Source organism: Rhea pennata, chromosome 17 (genome assembly GCF_028389875.1).
Source record: "Rhea pennata isolate bPtePen1 chromosome 17, bPtePen1.pri, whole genome shotgun sequence".
NCBI classification, from domain to species: Eukaryota; Metazoa; Chordata; class Aves; order Rheiformes; family Rheidae; genus Rhea; species Rhea pennata.
In genome coordinates, this window is record NC_084679.1 from 12,186,416 (window position 1) to 12,206,541 (window position 20,126).

A 20,126-nucleotide genomic window follows, 5' to 3' on the forward strand; every position below is an offset into this window, starting at 1 on the left:
AATGTCCCTTGTTCCTCTCCCCCAAGAAGTTGATCTCAGATCTGTTAACAGGATTTTATTTGGAGTACACGATCTTGCTTAATGTCTCACAGCCTTGGGAAAAAGAAAGATAGCTAGAGTGACAAGGTTGTGAGGGGATTATCCATGAGTGCAGCCACAGACTGCCATGTAGAACCAAGGAAGACAACACTGTTTTGTCAGTGGGGAACTGAGCTGGATGAGGCAGACAGGTGTGTCAGACTGTTCAGCAACCCCACCCAGCTCCATGACGAGAGCATCTTCCGGTGTCTGGCTCCAAGAAACGCAGGCTTTAGGAAAATGCAGCATAAGTTTGTCTCCTTTCTTATAACAGCCACTGGAACCATTTCAGCAGGGAGTTTTCCATCACTCCATCAAATAACAGCAAGAAAAGGAACCAATCTCCAAAGCTGGTTCCATTTGCATCACAAGTCATGCCCAAGGAGTCTCAGCAGTGCTGCAGATGACTTCCTGAAGAAGGCTGGATGTTGATGTGCAGACATTAACATCCACAGCTCCAGCTGATCCATCGTGCTTGCCAAACATGAGATACTGATCAGACTGCAGAATTTTGCTTACCTGCCCAGCCTACTTGGGGCAACTGTCTTTCACGTAAACCTGTTGTAACTGATTGGCACAGGATTTCAAAGCAGCACTCCTTTTAGAAGTGGAGCTCAAAGCTAGGCCCCTGGTTTGTGGCAGAAACCTGCTGTACAAGAGAGCTGAGCTGAAATATGCTTTTAAACTATTGTTTAATTTCCAACTCTGGTGCAAAATGCGAGATTCCTCATTGTGCTGTGGTACCACCAATTTCTGGAACCTGTGATTAGTTATGGAACCAGACACCAAGAGGTTTAAAATGGGAAGGGGATGCAGTTTGTAACTGTTTCAGAGGCCTTGCTGGCCATGAATATACAGGATAATGGAAAAGATTTATGCAATCAACAGCCAGAACATTATCACCAGAGCCACAAACAGGAAGAGGCGGGATAGGAACTGCTCATCCACATATTGAGGAGTCCCTGGAACAGCTGGAAAACAGGAAGTAAAAAAAAAACAGTTCAGCTCTTTCTACTTCTCCAGAATATTACATATTCAGCATATATCACGTTCATAAGTTGAAAGATATGCAAGAAATCCAACTGCAGAAAAACTCTTGCTGTCAAAGTTTCCTACCCTTGAGTTGCCTAGCCATGCTAGAAGGTCATAAGGAAGAGAAGCATCAGCCCCTCAAAGCAAAACTGGCCGTAGGCCTGCTGATGACTAATAGGAACAGGCAGCTCCAAGTTCTGAAGTCCAGACAGCTTGTTCAGAGTACTCCTGGGGATAAAGCTGAGCTAAGTTCATTGTTGCCACGTGATTCCATCCTGAGGAACTTTACAGCCTCTACCTCCGCCTTCCTTCCCTCTCAAGGTGAAACACTTCTTTGCATATGCAAATGGTAACAGAGTCAAAGCTGTGCATGTAGGCGTGACCAAAGAAACTAATGAAAAGCACACAAGCTTAAAGCTCTGGATGGGCCTTTCTGGAACTGCTGTACTGAGTTCACAGATGAAAAGCAGATAGAAGTGTTGGTTAAATGATAGCTGTTATATCAGCATACATTTACATACTCCTCAGTTCAGATGCACCCCACAAAATTTTTCAGAGCAAAGTATTAACTAATATGCAAGTTCACTTGGCCCAAGGACAACACAAATCCTTTTCAACACACATTGACATGAAGAATGAGCTTCTGTTTTTTTCCTCATAATTCCTAGGCCAAAACACAACATATTCTCAACCCGTATTACAAGTGAAATAGAGTCACCAGGTGGAATCTTTCACACAGAAAGTTCTGAAAATGCTGAGCAGTAGGTTTTCTTGTTCAAAACAGCTAGACTCAGTTTTTCTACAGCGCTGATGGGGAGCAGTGTTTCTGGGAATGACCAGACAGTTTTTTGGAGCATGAGGCCACTATTTGAAATAACTGTTTTTTTCTTAATTAAAAAATAACCAGTTAAATTACTTAAGCAGAAAGTTACTTCTTATGGAATACAAATGATTATGTAGGAAAGAAATTTCTGAAAAAGAAAAGGAGCAATCTTTGCTTTCATTATTTTTATGAGATAGAGCACCAGTTTAATTTTTTCCTTCTCATGTTTTAGGAAGTCAATGTCACTATCCCTCTTCAGTGCCACTGTCCTCTTAACAGGGCCTTCAGCAAAATATAGGGAAGTGACAAACTTTCTTCTTAAGTAAGTTCTCTTACAAAAGCTGTAATACATCGACTGTGTTCTCTATTGGGTGTTTTCCCTAATCCCATGTTTCTATATACAACATCGAGTTACTTTGCCATTCAGAAAATTTTGTCATTGAACAGGCTGTTTGTTTAAAAGTTAGAAGTAAGTTTGTAAAACATCTGTTTATGATAGGATTCTCTAGAAGGTAGGATGCACAGTACCTGGAGGCGGTCGCCCATCATTTATGTTGAATGCTGTGGCAAATATACCAAAGGGAAATGCTCCAATTCCGAATGACATTTGAAAGCCACCATCACCAAACCCAAAGCCCTGGAATCCCTGCAGAAAACAAAGCAACAGAAAATTTAGAAAAGTTACAAGTCATTTAAAACATACTTCAAAATATTTTGCAAAACTGTAGACAGACATTCCCTCTTGCTGACTTTTCTAAGACTGAAGGAGTGACATGCTGTCTGACAACTTTCAGTTTGTCATACTGTTGTTACCTACCACTCTAGTTCTCCTGGTTATAAAATGTTTCACACAGTAGCAACTTTCCCGGAGCAACCCAAAAGTTTGAGAAAAAGAAAACCAGGAACTGCCGTGGCTTGAAGGCCACAAGTTAGCAAAAACATTTTCTGATTTCTCAACCTAAAAACAGCATATATCTTGACAGTGTATCAAAATACTATTTAGAACACTTAAATGCTGCAATTCTGTATTAGTAGCTATTAGCCATATATATTTAAAACAAAGGTATTGTGAAAAGTAACATATCGATTTTTCTGATATCATGCATCACTTAAAACATTCAGTAAAGAGATAAATTGCCAGGGGGATGCATGGAGCATTATAGGGAAGAACAATACCAAAAAAAAAAAAAAAAACCCCACCCAAATCAGGGAACCTGTAATTGAGGTGGCATATAAAGTCATCTGGGGCAGGAATGCAAGATAAGATAAAAGAAAGGAAGGGTTAATGCAACAACACTGACCCATTCAGGGTCCAGAGCAAAATCTCATGTCAAGTCAAAAGATAAGTCATCTGCATCAGGATGAATTGCAACATAAAAATGCAGAGTACTGTTGAAGAACCAACTGTATATAAATCTTAAGCAGTTGTGTCATCTTTAACTCCGAAGAGCTCAGTGTCTGTGTCCTCTAATGCAGCAAACTCTCCTCTTGTTTCAGAATTATACCAGTGATACAAATTCTGAGAAATGCTCTAGTCTCTCACTTCCCAATAATGGGAAGGACAAAGATGAATTTCACTGGTATAATTTAAGCCAGATGTTTCTGTGTTGATTCTTGATTTGAGGAGTTAGTTTTGACTATGACTCTTCTCACCTACTTTAACATAAACTCTCTATCAGGGACAGCAAAGCACTCTGCGTAGCAGGTCCTGCATTTGTTGGAAGCAGAAAGGACAGCATCACTACTGCCATGTCTTCACACCGGATTCCTCTGACTTATAGCAGCACGTGCTAAAAGGTTCAACTGAGGTGCAGCAGCTGATTTAATAAGAAGGCAACTCCATGGAGAGAGAGGAGGACTGAGCTCCCAATCTATTCAATGCAAAAACGTTCCTTAATCACACCCAGCAGGATTGTTTGCATGAAGTGTGAGGTGCACAAATGCTCTCTGAGGACCCTGACCTGAATTACATGGAAATACGCAATTATTTCATCAGGACATGCTCGCTGTCACTGTGCTAGAAAATACTGTGGGGTCTGACCTACTGGCTCTCCCACATGCCTGTTTATCATGCATGAGCTGTTGTTTATATTCACTGTGTATAATCTCCTCAACAAAAACACAGATCCAACTTCAAATTAACATGGATAAACAGATAAATCTGCATTCTTTTCATGCAGTGCCATAGTATGGTAATATCCTATAGAGAAATGCTAAAAGTGGTTATCAGTGCCAAAACAAGTATATTCACACAAGGATTACACATTTCCAAGACATCACCATTTGACAAAAATATATTTCCACAGAGAATTTGCCAAACAAAATGTTTTTTGTATTTATCTATGGAGAATGATCAAGTATGAAGAACAGCATTTCCAGGGATGTAGGGTTGTTTTTGTGAAGCATGACTGAAGTTAACTCATTCTTCGGGATGCTAAGGAGTACTATAGAACAGAGTTTTCCTGCCACACAGCAGTTATCAGTTATTCATGAACAACCGACTGGGGATGAGCAAGAAACAGTAAGTACAGGATCATCACACAGGCTCTTACACACACATTATGCCTTCCAAGACAAATAAATTCGACCATCAACAAAAGCAAATTATCTGCTGCAGTTTGTTTTTTCACTTACCCCTCTGTTCTCTGGTTCAGGTCTCTGACCTTGGGGTCGGGGTGGAGTTTTCTCTCTAAAGGAAATTCTGGAGTTAGCTCAAGTGCAAGGGTAGTCACGTGATAACAGCATCGTCATAGCTTGGCTAAAAAGGCTGAACAAACATGGAGCAGTTCCTTACAGGGCCACACTGCAGCAGAGCTGGAGGCAGTGTGAGACAGTACACCCACCAGCTGCATGAACCCTCAGGATCATATCTCTGAATTCAGATTTTTCACTTTTGCATAACAAACTCTCATGGCAGATGCCAGAAACTGAAGACCAATAATGAAATCTGAACACTTTATACAGCTGCTCCAATCAGATAACATTAATTGCAACCTACCACTTGTAGCTGATAATTAATACCCAATTCAAATTAAAAGAAATTGCCACATGATCAAGAAATAAGGTGTGCAAACCCAGGTCCAGGGAAAAAAAGCCCCGCGAAAAACAGAAATATTTGGCAGAAATGTCAGTTCTATCCAACTTCTGACAACATGATATTTCACATCATGAATATAACAGTGTAGAAGTTTCATCTTGAGAGTAGGTAGTTTTCACACCAACATGGTTGTATTTGGGTTCCTCACCTGGGGTCCTGTTGCCCAGTGCTGCCTCTTCCATACAGAGGAATAACTTTATCTCGGCTGATTCCTGCTTTGCATACAGGACACACTTGCCTGTTTGGCCTGGTCTCTAGCCACTGAAAGAAAGGAAATGAAAACAAAACAAATAAAGCACCACAAGAACAATAACTTGCAAACTTTTTTTTTTTCAGCCAAGAACAGGGACTTCAGCAATTTCTCATAAAGCCATGGAGCAAAACAGCTTACTAATTGCCTAGTACTCTCCAAAATGCTGGCATTTTTGGCTACTCTTCTGCTATGATCCATTTGCTGATGTGCACACATTCAGAACTGCACTGAAAATATATGAGGAAATATACAGCAGCAACAGCCTGACACAGCTCAAAGGCTACAGCAGCTCCTTTCATCTTTCTTTTCTATGATGCTACTACAATGTACAACCCTACATACGCAAAAAGAAGTATATTCAACCTTTAGCCTACAAATTAAAGCCCTGTCAATTGTCTACATAAACTCTTGTATCAAAATGCAGAACAGTCAGTGGTTAAGACTGAAAGTGGGAGGGAGGTGGAACGGTAGGTAAGTTTCACTGAAAGAAAAAATTGCAAGCTATTGCACATGAGGTTGCATTTGCACATTGTGGTTGCCCTGGAGAGAAAGAGGCACACTTGAAAAAAGGGGGATGTCCAAGCTTTTGACAGAATACTCCAGAGAACCAACGGCTTTATTGTGTAATAGAAGCTGATGAAAGACAAAGTAAAAGGTAACCCATCTTACCTGGTGTAAACAAGGCCAACTGTGAGCATTCCCAGGACAATTTGTTCACAAAGCAGAAAAAGAGGGGAAAATAGAATTAGTTACTGAGAATTTGATCTGACAAATATATAAAGTGTACCAGGGATAGCACAGCTTAGAGACAGCAGAATCCTGGAAGCCAGTCAGGCCAGTTCTGTAACCTTCCATTAAAATAATTTTTTGAAAGCACAGCCCAAGCCTGATCTCCACTGGGCTTTTCAGGTTATGCAATCTAAGTAAGTTGCTAATGGGATTCTCACCATATCACCTTTGACTGCTGTGTCCTCATCCCTACCAAAGGCCCAAATAGAGGCTTAATTAATCCTACAGTGTTTACTTTACTTTTCTCTTCCAATTCCATGGAAAGATATCCCTGAGCTAAGATGCAAATTAGGAAAATTACAGTAGTGAGACTTCAGAATCTTAACAGAAGTCATGTGAGAGATGTACAGCAAAAACATTGGCCACGTTCATAAAATCATGGATTAATTCAGGTTGGAAGGGACCTAAGGAGGTCTCTAGTCAAACCCCCTCCCTGCTCAAAGCAGGGTCAGGTATATGATCAGACCAGGTTGCCCAGGGCACAGAAATCCCCATTATACAATGCTACTCTTAAATTAATGTGGCAACTTAAAAATGGTCAAAGACAAACAAGCAAGTTACGAGGTAAAACTGCTAAGCAGACATCTGCTTTCAAAGTGATCTTTACAATACTATTCAAACAAGATACAGGCTATTCCTTAAGGGTCAATTCTTCAAAATCCTTTTGTGACATTAGCCACTGCAATAATTTTATATTCAGGTACCATCAGCAAGTGATTCCCCATCGTCTAAAATAAAAACCTAGACCTTCAGATGTTATATACATTGTAATAAAAGAGAACTGTTTCTTTTGTTAATAAGCCTAAATTAGCTTATTATGTAAAACAAAACAATCAATCCTCCTTAGCTTTTTGAACATCAGAAAGGTTTATTCTAGACCAGTCTTCCCAAATAAGAAATGCTACATGCTTGCTGTATTTGTGCGACATTCGCAAGTCGGATCAATAGAACTGAACAGCTAGTATTACAACTGCAGTACCATGGGAAAAGAGAAACAGCCCACAAGTAAAAGCATGTTCTCTAAATTTTTTTATAGTTTCAAAATTTTTAAAAAAGCAAGCTTACAATAAGTGTGAAAAATACAATTTGGCCTCCAGAACCTAATTTCAGATTTAGTTTTAGATCTAGGCAGGCTAGAAAGGAATTGAGGTTTGAACAAGATATCTATGCTAGACCAGAAAGCACAAATAAGATAACATGCTTAGCCAAGCATTATCAATGAACACTGAACTGTCTAGGGGCTTTTGCTTGTTTGCTTGTTCTTACAAAATTAAAAAGTACAAAAAAATTAAGATGCAAGAAAAATGTTCCCTGGACCATGTACGTTTTAAGAGAAAAAAAAACAGTTTAGCAGCAAAAAAATAAGCTTCATCCAAACCAAAGCCAAGAGCCTTCTTCAGTTTTTACAATAAAACAGATTTTTATTTGATATTTAACATTGTAAAAATCATAAGCTTTGGGGTGATCAGAGACACATGAGCTGTAGCAGATGTTTTGGTTTATCTGTGGGGACTTGAGTACTTACCAGAAGAGATGTCCACACAGGCTGATGACTGCATCCTTGGCAGTGTCCAAACAGATGTTGCATTCGAACGTGCTGTCCTGATTAGTACTGTCCCCAGCACCGTTGCTGCTACTACTGCCACTGGTCCCCCCAGTACTGGAGTTCTCCGTTGAAGTAGAAGTCGTGGGTCCTTTACTTGCCATCCTCAGGAGCTGCCCGGACACAAGATCAAGAAAGTTTTCCTATTGGAATCCTAGCAGTGAGAAAAGGAAAAATACTTTATTAATATTATAATGTCCACATAAATAAAAGAAGCATTTGAATCCTATTAATGATGGCTTCAGTTTAACATAGCCAAGAGGGATCTTTTTTTAGAAGCTAAGCTACTTTGAAGTCCTGTAGTATGACCTGGGTGATCATGTGACATGTATTTCAAAGTTACTGATCAGCAGTCTAGACCCACAGCCAACACAGCCATCCTATTTTCTCATAAATGCCATTCTCTATGAGAAAAAAAAATCGGCTCACCTAATCTAATCATTTGTGCTCTTCCAAAAATTCAGTGCAAATCATGACTCTCTTAAGTACAGTCTGAAATAGGATTTAATCATAAAGCGATTCATGGAAAGAAGCTTATTTTCAGATTCAAATTGGGCAGACTGACTCAAGGCATATGTTTAAGTTCAGTGATCATTAGTTTGGATTATCATGAATGATAATCATGGAAAGCAAAAGTAGCTTTGTACTTCATATGTCTCATCAGCCACATCTTGCTCCTATCACAGCAGTGAGTTGACATGACTATCAAACATTTCTAGTACTTTCAAACTATCAAATATTTTTAATAATTCTAATAGTGATGCAGAAGTACTAAAAATCTTACTTTAATATGCTGCTGACATGCTTTCAGCTCTCATTAACATCATCCTATCTGTCAAAGGACACCATTTTTTTATTTCAGTAAAAACAACCTCCCCAGTCTATTTCCTATATGCAAATTCCAGAGCACCTAAAGCTCTAAGACATGTCACAGAGCACCTATATTTCCAGAAACACACATTTTTTCACCAGTACAAGATTTCTAATCCAAGAACTAAGAGAATTTCAGCAATGACAGAAAATAACCAAAACAAAAACATTTGAAAACTTCCACTGTGCTTTTCATGAAACTCTGACATCCTGCTGTGCTGTAGGGATATGAATTCCTAAAGAAAGCTGTGAGAGAAGAACAGGTGACTGTCTCAACCTTTTGCAAGTGCACAAACAAGTTAAGCATTTGAAAAAGGCTATCTGAACCTTTCAGAAGCTAGTTTCTTTGTGAACTTACCCCACGAGCACTAGCACAGGCTTCCTTAGTGTCCCCTGTTTGCAGCAGTGCTGAGCACAGGTGCAGAGCAGCAAAGCTAAATCTCCGTATCTCTAGCTGTTACTGTCAGCAGCTCTTCCCGTACAATTCAATGCTGCTACAGTGTCAAGAAAGCACTGTAGTCCAGCCTCAAGAACATATTGCATCAATGACACTAAGTTACAGCTAGCGAGAAGAGGAAATTTATTTTTACAGAGTTTTTTCACTGAGTTACATCATTTTGCACAGTGTCCCAGAAGGGCAGCTTAGCAGTCACAGATACCATGCTTTAACATACATTGCTTTCAGCACTGCTGACGTTTGGCATTTCACACTATGACTTCATTTACACTCATCAGCAAAGCAGTTCACTGTATATTTAAAATTAAAATTCATGTTAGTTCCAGGCAGATGGAAGTGCTGCCAGCTCACAAGCTACACACTAAAGACACTTGCAATTTTCGCACAACCTTGCTACCAGAATCTGTAATATCGTCAGCCTATCTTGCTCAGTTTTTTAATGCTTGAAAACCTACCAACTTCAGACCTATACATACTTACTAGGAATGAAATCAGTACATTCTCAAAAAAAACCACTAGCATTATTTTCTGGAATTAACATATAAGAGATCTGGCTATTTTATCTTGCCATATAACATATGCAAAAACATGTAGAGAAAACAAATAAATGAGCTCTTCTGTCCCTAAAACTGATGAGGAAAACAGGATCTCCTTTTCTCCAAATTAAATTCCATATATTTAATATGGACTCAAATCAAAACTCAAAGACTCATCAAAAAGCTAAAATCTGTATCTTCATAAACACATGTTTAAAACCCCTTAGCTTACAGTAAATTTGGAAAATAAATAAATTATTGAGTGTATGAAGATGACACAAAAATCCATAGGAGTATCATAAATGCAAAGGAATAAAGATGGCTGAGACAGAAGAAAGATCAAAATAATATAACATGACAGGCACTGCAAATACCTTCTTAGAAGGTCACTCCTTACTCTGTACCGAAATCCTCTTCCAGTTTTTTCTGCATACACTGTTTGGCCCTGATGCACCAACAGGATTTAACCAACTTCAAATATCAAAAATGGATCAAAGTACAACAATAAAAATAACCAAACAGCAATCTTACTCTGAAAAACCTTTTCAATCCCTTGCTTTTGTCTGTGGAATACTGTTTAATATAACTAAGTCTATAACAGGCCCTGTAGGGGTCTGTTCATCTGCAAAGCACTGTGCCTATATCATGAAGCAAGCATGAAACAGCATCTGATGAGTAAAAGGTGCATTTGCTAATTGTATGTTGCATCACTCACGAGCTTAGCCTAATGTAGTAGTTCAACCATGAATTCAATTTGTCTGAGCGTAGAACATGTTCAAAATTGTAGAAATGTCACTTGAACTACTTTAAACTCAAGAGACCAAACTTCTGAAAAAACCAGCAAACCAGGCCAAATGGAGCCCCGTTTCTGTTTGATCTGGAGATCAGAAGAATGGAAGATTGTGAGTGCACTGTGACACACCGTGACTTTTGAGGTTAAGTAAACAGAACGTAGAGAGGACTGACTGGACAGCTGCCAGGCCAGGTTTGCTAAACCCTTGTCCTTCAGATCAGCTCTTCCAAGTGTGGAGAGTAGCAAACAAAATAAGTGAACAGATATAAAAGCCAGTTGAGATCTAATGGCAAACATGGAAAGATTTTCTCTTCCTTTCCTGCGCTTCTTTGTTCCCCAGACATTTCTAGGAAAATAGCATCTTTGTACTTAAAAGCCACCTATTTCTACATAGCGTTTCACACTGTGACTTCAGCTGCTGTGACTATTTCTGCTGTTTGTTTCATTTAAATCATGACCTCCTATGATATCCCAACAGACTGCTCTGAAAAATGACTAGATCACTGTTGATTACTACACCCAGAGAATCAAGAGTGGCAACAGATGAAGTAGCCTCCCTAAAGAAAGCATGCTGGAAGGGACGGAGGGTGAAGAAAGCATGGCAGAGAAGACATATGCCTAGGGATCTAGCATGCATCCCACTGGGTTGTCCAAAGAAAAAGCATGGTTCATGGAGCTGGCAATCTCGGACCTCTGAGAAGTAGACAGCACACTGGGACCTGAAAGCTGCATGACAGCTGCGAGCTGGGAAATCGGAAAGGTCTCACTAACAGACAATGAAAAAGAAATGTGAGCAAGTATTTTTAAAATTAGAAACAAACAAACAAACTGTAATTGCAGTAGGAGAAACAGCACCAACAGGAACATGCAGGTTCAATGGATACTGTAAAAGGTGATATTTCTTGACTTAGCAAATGAAAATTACCACATTTGCCAAAGTACACTGACCTGACTCTAAGAAACAAGAGAAACTTTTCAAGACAGACTGAGACAGCTTCCACCGTAAGTTAAAGCATGCAAGAAATTCCATTGGAAACACAGCAGGTGAACAGTAATTCAACCTGAGAGAGACAGAGAGAGAAGATAAATTAAAAACTGATGTCACTACATGAGAAACAATTATAGAATATATGTTCATAGCGCTGTGATATTAGAATGTTTGAAAATTTTATTTTGAATGTTCCTTCATGAGCATTAAGAAAAAAAAATCCCAGCAAGGATATAGAACTCTGGCTAGTATATTCACAAAACATAAATTTTATTTCTCTCCCCAATGCCTAATATACAACGATGAAGTAAAAGGAAGAGCACTGTTGGATTACAAATTCTACTAGAAAGACACGCGTCTATACTTTCTATACTTTTGCTAATGAGAAATATGTTATCTGAGATTACTCAAATTGAAACAATCTAGATCTAGTTCGTTTCTGATATAAGTTCTGATCTAGTTTCTGAACTTCCTTCTGTTTAGACGTGAAGGAAAATCTGTTAGGCCATTTTTCTTTCCTTAGCACTACTGCGACAATGTGATTTGCAGATGCAGCTATGACAAATTTTTTTAAAAGAGTATTAATATTATAAAATATATCCACATCTAATAATATGACCAGGATTTTATGTAAATGTTCCTAATCATACATCTAAGAAAAATCTGACCCTTAAACTATTTGAGCTGTTGGGATTTCAGGTAAGAGGATCGTTGACAGTGCCTAGAAGAAAATACATTTACTTTGCGATAGCCATTTTCAGATAGATATTCATAGTAAATACATGACTGAACCCCTGCTGTTAATTATTAAACGTGCGTTTATCTCGCTACCTTTTTATTCCAGTCTGCCTCTCAACCAAGTTAGATTTTAACTCCTCCAAGCCCCTTTCTGAGTGCGTGCGCACCGCGCGCTGCCCGCAGGCTCCGCGGCACCCCGCTTCCCGGCGTGGCGGACAGCGGGCCCGGCCAGCCAGGCTGCCCCGGCTCGACGCCTCTCCCCGGGCAGCAACGCGCCGCTGCTCGGCCCCGGGCCGCCAGCCGGGCCGCGCTGCGCCCGCGGCCCCGGCCCCGAGGGGCGCACGGCGCTCGAGGGGCGCGCCGGCAGAATTGTTCTTTTTCCTTAAACGGCCCCGTAAAAACCGCGTTACAGACCCGGAGAAGACGTGTTATCCTCCTGCCTCGCGGAATCCAAAGGGGAAAAAATAACTAAATGTGGTGCACGGAGTTGGGCAATTCCGCCGGGCCGCCGCCCGGTGCGGGGGTTATCTACCGAGGTGCCCGCAGGGGGCTGCCCGCCCCCGCACCGGGCGCCAGCAACGCGTTACATACACACGCGCGGAACGACGGGGCCCACCGAGCTCCCCGCGCAGCCGCCCAGGCGGCGGGGCCGCCCGCGGGCCGCGCCGCGCCGAGCCGAGCAGGGCCGGGCCGGGCCGGGCCGGGCCGGGCCGGGCCGGGCCGCGCCGGCCGCTGGGCTTCCCGGCGGCGCCGCGGCCTCCCCGCGCCGCGCTCCTCGGAGCCGCCGCCGCCGGGCCTCGCCGCCCCCCGGCCCCGCTCACCGGCGGGTCCCGCCGCCGCCGCCGCCGCCCCGAGCCGCGGAGCCGCCGCCGCCGCCGCCGCCGCCGCCGCCGTCACCTGCTGCCCCGGAAGCCCGGCCCCGACGGGAAGGGACCGGCCGCCGCGCCGCGCCGCGCTCCGCCCGCCGCCGCTCCCCGCTGCCGAGGCGGCGCGGCGCGGCGGGGGCGGCGCGAGGGCCGCGGAGGGAGCGGGCAGGAGCCCGGCTCACGGCTCCCGGGGCCAGCCCGCCGGGCGCCCGCGCTCCCCGGCGCGGCCCAGCCCGCGGCCCGGGCCCGGCCAGTGCTCGCGCCAGCCGCCCGCACCGGAGAGCAGCAGTTACCGCCGCGGACAGCGCTGCCGGGAATACGGGCAGCGCTCAGCGGTGCTCCGCCGCTGCGTTCGTGTCGGCGGTATCTCATTTCTGCAGGGACACGCTCACAGCATCCCCCTTCCGCTCCCAGGGAGCGTCGTCTTTTTAAAATAGAGCACACCCAGAGAAGGGCAGTGAGTAACATGAGTGGTGCACGAATGGAAATTATTACAGATGCGAAGATGATGGAAATGTCTTGCTTACAGATATGGTTAATAGGAGGGGACAGATTTATTTGCAATAGTAGGTCAAGTGGACAATATACATGAGACATTCAGACTTGCACTCATTGTCAAAGAACAATTAAATTGAATGGCAATAATAAATGATTGCAAGGGAATGCTTTCTTTATCGAAGCCAAGAAATTGCCAGCTTTCAAAGAGCTGTGTATTGCAGGTGTAATGGGGACATATATATATAGAGAGAGAGATCTATATATTTCTCTTTTCTAATGGTGGTACATATATCATTCTTCAGTGTGGCTGGTAGCCACCGATTAGAGTTAGAAAAGCTTGTTGCACTGGGGTTGCCAGTTCATTCTCATGGTGTGTTTGTGCACATTGATTTCTTCACTTCCTAAGGATTAACTCGCAAGACTGACAAATATAACGTTGGCATTTACAGTTCACACAAAGCCCTTCCTAAAATTCTCCTAATGACAAAGTGGTCACACGTGCCTCAGGAATCCAGGCCCTTTAACCTCACATCAGTATTTTTTTCAACAATTCTTTCTGGTTTATCCTGTTGTTTGTATTTTCAACCCACTCTTACTTTTGTGCACTATCAAACCTCAGTCGAGAATACTCTCCCTTGAAACGTCACCGAAAACCAGCCACGCTGAGGAGTTCCTGTCTGTTGGTGGCCTTTTGCCCTTGTTTAACAAAAAGCCTTTTCCAAGACCATCTGTTCACCTCACTCTCGGCTTTCAGCGCCACACCAGAAAGGTGGGGAAGCACGCAGCTGATCCTGGTGGGTGACAGACCCTCCCCTCTCTTCTTTTAATCCTTTCTGCATTGTAACTCTGAAAACAGCCGTGGCGCAAAGCCCAGGCCCAGGAGCGCGCTGGCCGGGCCGCCCGCCTGCTCCAGTAAAACAGACTCTGGAGCCTCTGGTGCTTGTCACCTGCGAAGGGAAAAACACGGGCTAAAACACCGCCACATTCTGCTGCAGACAGCCCCGACGGACCAGCGACGCGCCCGGGCAGCAGCGCCCAACTGGGCCCGCCCGGGCCTCTCCCGGGCCAAACGGAACACTGCAGCGCCCAGCGTGCCCCGCGGCCGGCGCGCGGGGCGGCAGGACTACAGCTCCCAGCGTGCCCCGCAGCGCCCAGCGTGCCCCGCGGCCGGCGCGCGGGGCGGCAGGACTACAGCTCCCAGCGTGCCCCGCGGCCGGTCCGCAGCGCCCAGCGTGCCCCGCGGCCGGCGCGCGGGGCGGCAGGACTACAGCTCCCAGCGTGCCCCGCTGCCGACGTGATCTCGACATGGCGGCGCCCGGGGGTGGTTCGGGCCTGGACGCGGACTCGGACTCGGACAGCAGCGGCGATGCGGCGGCGGCGGAGCGGTTCCGGGAGGCCGCCTGGGACTGCGCCGGGCAGGCGGCGGCGACGACAGCGGCGGCGCGGACGGGGCCGCCTGGCGGTGAGGGGCGGCGGCAGCCGGGCTCTGCGCTCCCGCCGGTTTGGGCTGCGGCCTCCTCGCGGCCCCCGCGCAGCGTTCGCCGCCCCGAGGCGTGGGGGACCGCGCCGCGCCGGGCCGGGCCGGGCCGGGCCGGGCCGGGAGCGCTGCTGCCCTCCTGGCTCCCCCCACCCCGGGTACCACCAGCCCCCTGGGGAGGTTCCTTCCCCCCGCCCGGAGTTTTATAGCGCAAAATCTCGGTGCAGGAAGCAGGACTAAGGGCCCGTGGTCACAGGGTTCCTAACTTGCTTTTTTGCTTCCTTTCTCTGTCAGGTCGTTTTAAAAAGGATCGGTCGCAGTCGGCTCAGCCCAGCTTGAGGTATTTCTGCTTCTTGTTTCAAAATGCTGCTACAGTGAAGAAAAACGCAGCGCAGCAGTGTGCCCGTGCTGCCTGCCGTTAATGCCTTGGGGTGCTTCCTGCCAAAAAGTGTTGCTCTCGCTTGGAGACTGGCCAGCTGTCACCTGGCATGGTCCTTAAACCCGAAAAAGCTAACAGCTCTTCTTTAAGTGCATTTCTCATCCCTCTAGCGGCAGGTCCACGTAGAAGTTGAAAGCTTTTACTGCTTTCAATTACAGCCTCAGTTCAGACTATCAGGAACTTGCCAACTTTGCAAGGGCCCTATGTAGGAACTAGTACGATGATATATGATGAAATTTCTATTTCTTTTAGAAATACAGAGTCATATGTAGAAAGACAAATTCAAAAAACGGTAACAGTTGCAAAGTTGGATACTTATCAGCTGGCAAAACAGCACCTGGATTGGAAACCTTGCAATGAAGGTGAGGTTGTCCTACACAGGTTTACAACATTGCTGTAGACTCGGTGTCTAAGACTTTCTGCCTGGTAACTTAAAATCCTCTCTCCAGGACAGATGTTGCATGAATTGTGGCATCTATGTAATGTATCCCAAAATTATTTTCTTTAGGAACTACCTGCAAGTGGAGGAATGTCTTGACATCATTTGTTTGCTTTGTTGGCTCTCAGTGAGAAAATCACCCAATCATTAACCACCCTGGAGATGGCTAAGTAGCATTCAGCTCTTTCCTGGGCATTGAATTGATGCTGCTGAGCTACTGCACCTTTTTAGCAGTCTTCCCTATCAACTAAGTAGGAATTAGTTACTAGAGGCTAGGCCATTTTACAGTTGCTTATCTCCTGTGTGGATGAGAGCAGCAGATCCCATTGGCCTTGAAAAAAGCTAATCATTGTTCTTATTTTAACAGACGCAAGGTGAACGGTCATGATGAGGATGGGAATGAGCTACAGACCACACCAGAGTTCAGAGCACATGTCGCAAAGAAACTGGGAGCAATGCTAGACGGGTATTTGCATGCGCTATTAAATATTCTGGGGGTAAAGTAACACTGATGCTTCTGCATTCTGAAAATGGGAAATTAAAGATTTGAGTGCAAGGTGGACATGAAGGAGAAATTGCTTCTTTTCCTGTCCCCTTCGTTACTGTATCTCCTGCAAGCTTCCACTGTCTGTGAACCGACCTGGCCTGTGTGCTGCGCTCCGCTGGTGCAGACCTCACATGCAGTACAGCCTGTTTCCATTTGCTTCTGTGGTGAACATGTGGAGAGGAAAAAGCAGAATTTAAGTCTCTTAGCACTTTCACAGCTTAAGAGCTGGCATGAAAATCTTTCATTTATTCTTACAGTCTAAATCATTACCTGATTCAGGGTTGTGCTGGCAGCACGCAGTGTTCAGAAGCTGCACCTGACTGTGGGCTGCTGCCGTCTTTATTGTGTAAATACAGCTCTGAGAACTAGAGTTCCTGGTGTTCAGAGTTGGCTTTTTGAAGCATTGCTCACAAGTCATTCCTGCGGCATGTGTTGGTAAGGGGCGAAGGCACGGTGTGCTCTGAAGGTGGGAAAATGAAACAACTTCACTAGGAAAAAGTAAGAAACTATGTAACGTTTCCCTACAGTCTTGTTTCCTAGAAGTATCCAACTTTAGCTCAGTTTGGCTGCACAAACCTATCTGACTGTGGTTTTCTGCTTAGTTTTATCACTGTTATGAAGGATTCATCAGGACCCTCACAAACTTCTGTGGAAGAGTCTGACTCTGGAGATGATGGTGAGTTCTAGTCGCAGCCATTGTGGCTCTCTTCTGACACTGTTAGTTAAATAAGCGCATGGATCCTGTCTGGTGCTAGTTTTACACACAACTAATCAAAGAGCACTTCCAGTAGAAGAATATGTGCTAATATCACTACGGAATGGCATGTGGATGTTGTGATCTCTGCCTGAACTGCTTTCTCTTAGATTTTTTCAGTCCCAAATAATTGCTGTCTAGCACTTTATCAATAGGAAGATAACAGCAGTGGCACCTCCTGGAGAGATTACTGTTGATTGCTTTCACTCTTGTATATTTTGGCTAAAATTCTCTTTACGCCTTTTGCCTATTTTAGGCTTTCGCCTCTTCTCCTCCTCTATCCCAGGAGACTCTGGGAAATCGGAGCCTTGCCCTCCAGCAAGGAGGAGACAACCTTCTAGCTCCAGGTGAGGTGCTGTCAGCTGCTTTGCTCCTGAAGTACTGCTATTCCCCCTCCTGCCTTAGAGGCAGCTGGGACACTTGCATGGGAATAAAAAGCTGAAGAGCTTGAGGAGCGTGTTTTTATGACTCTTACATTTAACTTCAGCAGCCTTTTTTTTTGTTTTTTTTTGTTTTTTTTTAATGCTGGGGAACTAGAAACATTTATGAGAAGTGTTCTTCCCCTCTTCATATGTGTAAGGAACACTCAGCCTTCAAACGTGTTAAATGCTAGCTGGAGTACCTGTTTGAGGCCCAGAGTCATGGGGTGTTTTGACCGGGTGTTTGTCAGGTGTTCTGATAGTAGTTACTCTGCTCTCCGTGTTTTGGGTGGATTCAAGGCAAATTGTAACACAAGTCCCTTCCCTTCTGTCACCTTTCCAGTGACCTGGACAGTGATGAAGAATGGCAAAGGTACCAGGAGGCTGCTGTGTCAGCTGCAGACATTCTGAAACAAAGTGCTTTTCCTGCACTGTCCCAAGATCCCAGCCAGGATCTGAATCACTGTTCTGTAGAGCCCAACCAGAAGAAAAAGAAGAAAAAGAAAATCAGGGGAGAGAACAAGACTGAAGACAAAATAGTAGACATGGAGGAGTGCAACCAGATCAGGAAAGATTTGCAGTATTTGGTGTCTACAAATGGACAGGATGAGAGGCAGGACAGAAATAATACACAGACAACACTGTTGCCGGAAATGGTGAGGAGGAAGAAGAAAAAGAAGAAGAAAGAATGAATATTTTGCTCTGAAAACAGCAGATGATTGTGATACTGTCTTTCCAGCATCCTTCATCTAACAAAGAAAAAGTTGCTGCAGATGAGGGAAAATTAATTGGCAGAGCTTCTGTTTTAAAAGCTCAGTGGCCTGAGATTCTTATTAAATGGATTCCTTTGTTGTTGGCATCCCTCGAGGAAGGGAACATTGTTCTTCCATCACAGCAGTTATATGTGCTGCTGCTTATGCAGACCTAGTGCTAAGGGATTAAATACTGTGCACAGACTTATGTGACAGAGGGATATAATCATAGCTGCGCCCCTCCTGATGTGTTCCTTCGCCTGGTCAAACCAAGTCTTGTGTCCTGGAGAAACTATGTGATGGGTTGAGTTTGATTTATACAAACAGGTGATCAGCTTCTTTTTCCCTTGCTTCCCACTAGAGGCCTGGGAAGCTCCAGCCTGTGGGAGAGGCTCATTTGTCAGAAGTATCCTGGCAGATGTCAGGGCCTACTTATTTTTTTCTGTGATCATCATAACAATCTGCTGTTGAGACCTGCCGTGTTATTAATCCCTCAGTAATCTGCCCCTCTCCAGGGCCCCTGCATGCAACAGCTAAACAGAGCGTGCAGTGACCTTACTGCTGGGTTCTTATAAACAGGTAGTTCTGTTCAAGTTGTCTCCTTTGAAATTTATATAATTTTCATTTACAGTGTCTTCCGTGGCGTTTGTTACTAAATTCTGCTATACTTCTAGTCTTATTTAGTTTGGCAGGTTGTGTGTAGCAGTGGATCTCTTGCTCTGTTCAGATGGCTCCGCCACCAGCGATAAAGATGGCTTGACTCCTTATTTGCATCGTGATCTATGTTATAAAATCGCCATAGGGAGGACTTAAACCGGATTTCAAAGACACTGTGTTTCAGCTCTTATCTGGATGAGTTAGGTCTGTCTATGTCTCTGAAACAGTGCATTTTGGTAGTTTTCAATATGATTTTTAATCTGTTTATAGAGACTAAACCTTCAGCTCCAGTGTTTCAGGAAACAACGTGTTATTTGGATATATATATATGTATTTTCTGTTCTTTAGGTTTTTGGTCTCAATAGCGCCAATTTACTATCCCCCTTCAGGAGACTTGAAAGCCAGAGCCAAAATAGAGATCTGTTGCTCTTTGAGCATAGAAAAAACCCAGATGTTTTCCTTGCCACTATAATCCTTCTTGTTTTTCATTCAAGACAACACTGTTGGCATCTGGACAAAGGCTAAACAGAAAACTGGCTTGTAAACTAACTGAACGTGCCAGCAAAAACTACTTGGGACCAGCTGAAACTTCAGTATAATGAAGCTAGCGCATGGGTTATCTGGATTCCTTAAACCTTGAATTTTATTTGTTCTCTAAAGAATATAAATGCCTGGTGATCTAAACAATATTTTTAAGTTGTTTTGTGATTACTATTTTTATACTAACTGGAAGGTAAATGTATTTGCAAGTAATGTGCGTAGGAGGTTAGGTACCAGTTCTAGGGTAAAATTGCACAGAGGCTCTAGTTACTGAAATTGCTCTCTGATGGTTAATGGTACCTAGGGGAAGCTCTTATCAATATGAATTGTAATTGACATCTGTAATTTTGAAATTTTCAGATATGATAACTTACGAGTTCACTATTAGGCTGGCTTTCCTTCTTCCTTTTTTTTTTTTTTTAATCTTCCTTAACCTTTTAAGTCTTGAGCATGTTCTAGTCTCAAGGATTTTTGACCTTGTGGGCAAAAAAGTAGCTCTGTTTCTATCACAGTGACAAATACAATAATTGGGGCAGCTTTCAGGTCTGACTACTGACACATCAGTGATGTGAAGGCTCAGAGAGGAATAATTAGAAGAGGAATTATATAAGAGATCCTTAGGACAGAATACCTTTACTTAGTACAGATAAGGCTTTTGGACCCCGGGGAATTACTTGCATG

At 43.9% G+C, this 20,126-nt stretch overlaps 2 protein-coding genes across 6 annotated transcripts; one reads left to right on the top strand and one right to left on the bottom strand.

Annotated features, from left to right (window-relative positions):
- Positions 1–42: 42 nt before the first annotated feature.
- RNF185 (ring finger protein 185) lies at positions 43–13,320 on the bottom strand. 5 transcript variants are annotated; one of them, XM_062589667.1, is made up of 8 exons: positions 13,200–13,319; positions 11,280–11,392; positions 7,598–7,829; positions 5,953–5,971; positions 5,179–5,291; positions 4,568–4,622; positions 2,462–2,579; positions 43–1,049 (listed from the first exon to the last, which is right to left on the bottom strand). In XM_062589667.1, exons 3-8 carry the CDS (start codon positions 7,777–7,779, stop codon positions 952–954), a joined length of 585 nt encoding a protein of 194 aa, XP_062445651.1. In that variant the 5' UTR covers positions 7,780–7,829; positions 11,280–11,392; positions 13,200–13,319; the 3' UTR covers positions 43–951. The 5 variants fall into 5 exon arrangements, with proteins under 5 accessions (XP_062445651.1, XP_062445652.1, XP_062445654.1 ...); XM_062589668.1 differs by lacking the exon at positions 13,200–13,319 and adding an exon at positions 12,879–12,946; XM_062589670.1 differs by lacking the exon at positions 13,200–13,319 and adding an exon at positions 12,151–12,170.
- Positions 13,321–14,702: 1,382 nt separating this feature from the next.
- C17H12orf43 (chromosome 17 C12orf43 homolog) lies at positions 14,703–19,592 on the top strand. Its single transcript, XM_062590060.1, has 6 exons — positions 14,703–14,883; positions 15,193–15,238; positions 16,144–16,242; positions 16,926–16,999; positions 17,334–17,424; positions 17,840–19,592. Exons 1-6 carry the CDS (start codon positions 14,727–14,729, stop codon positions 18,186–18,188), a joined length of 816 nt encoding a protein of 271 aa, XP_062446044.1. The 5' UTR covers positions 14,703–14,726; the 3' UTR covers positions 18,189–19,592.
- Positions 19,593–20,126: the final 534 nt, after the last annotated feature.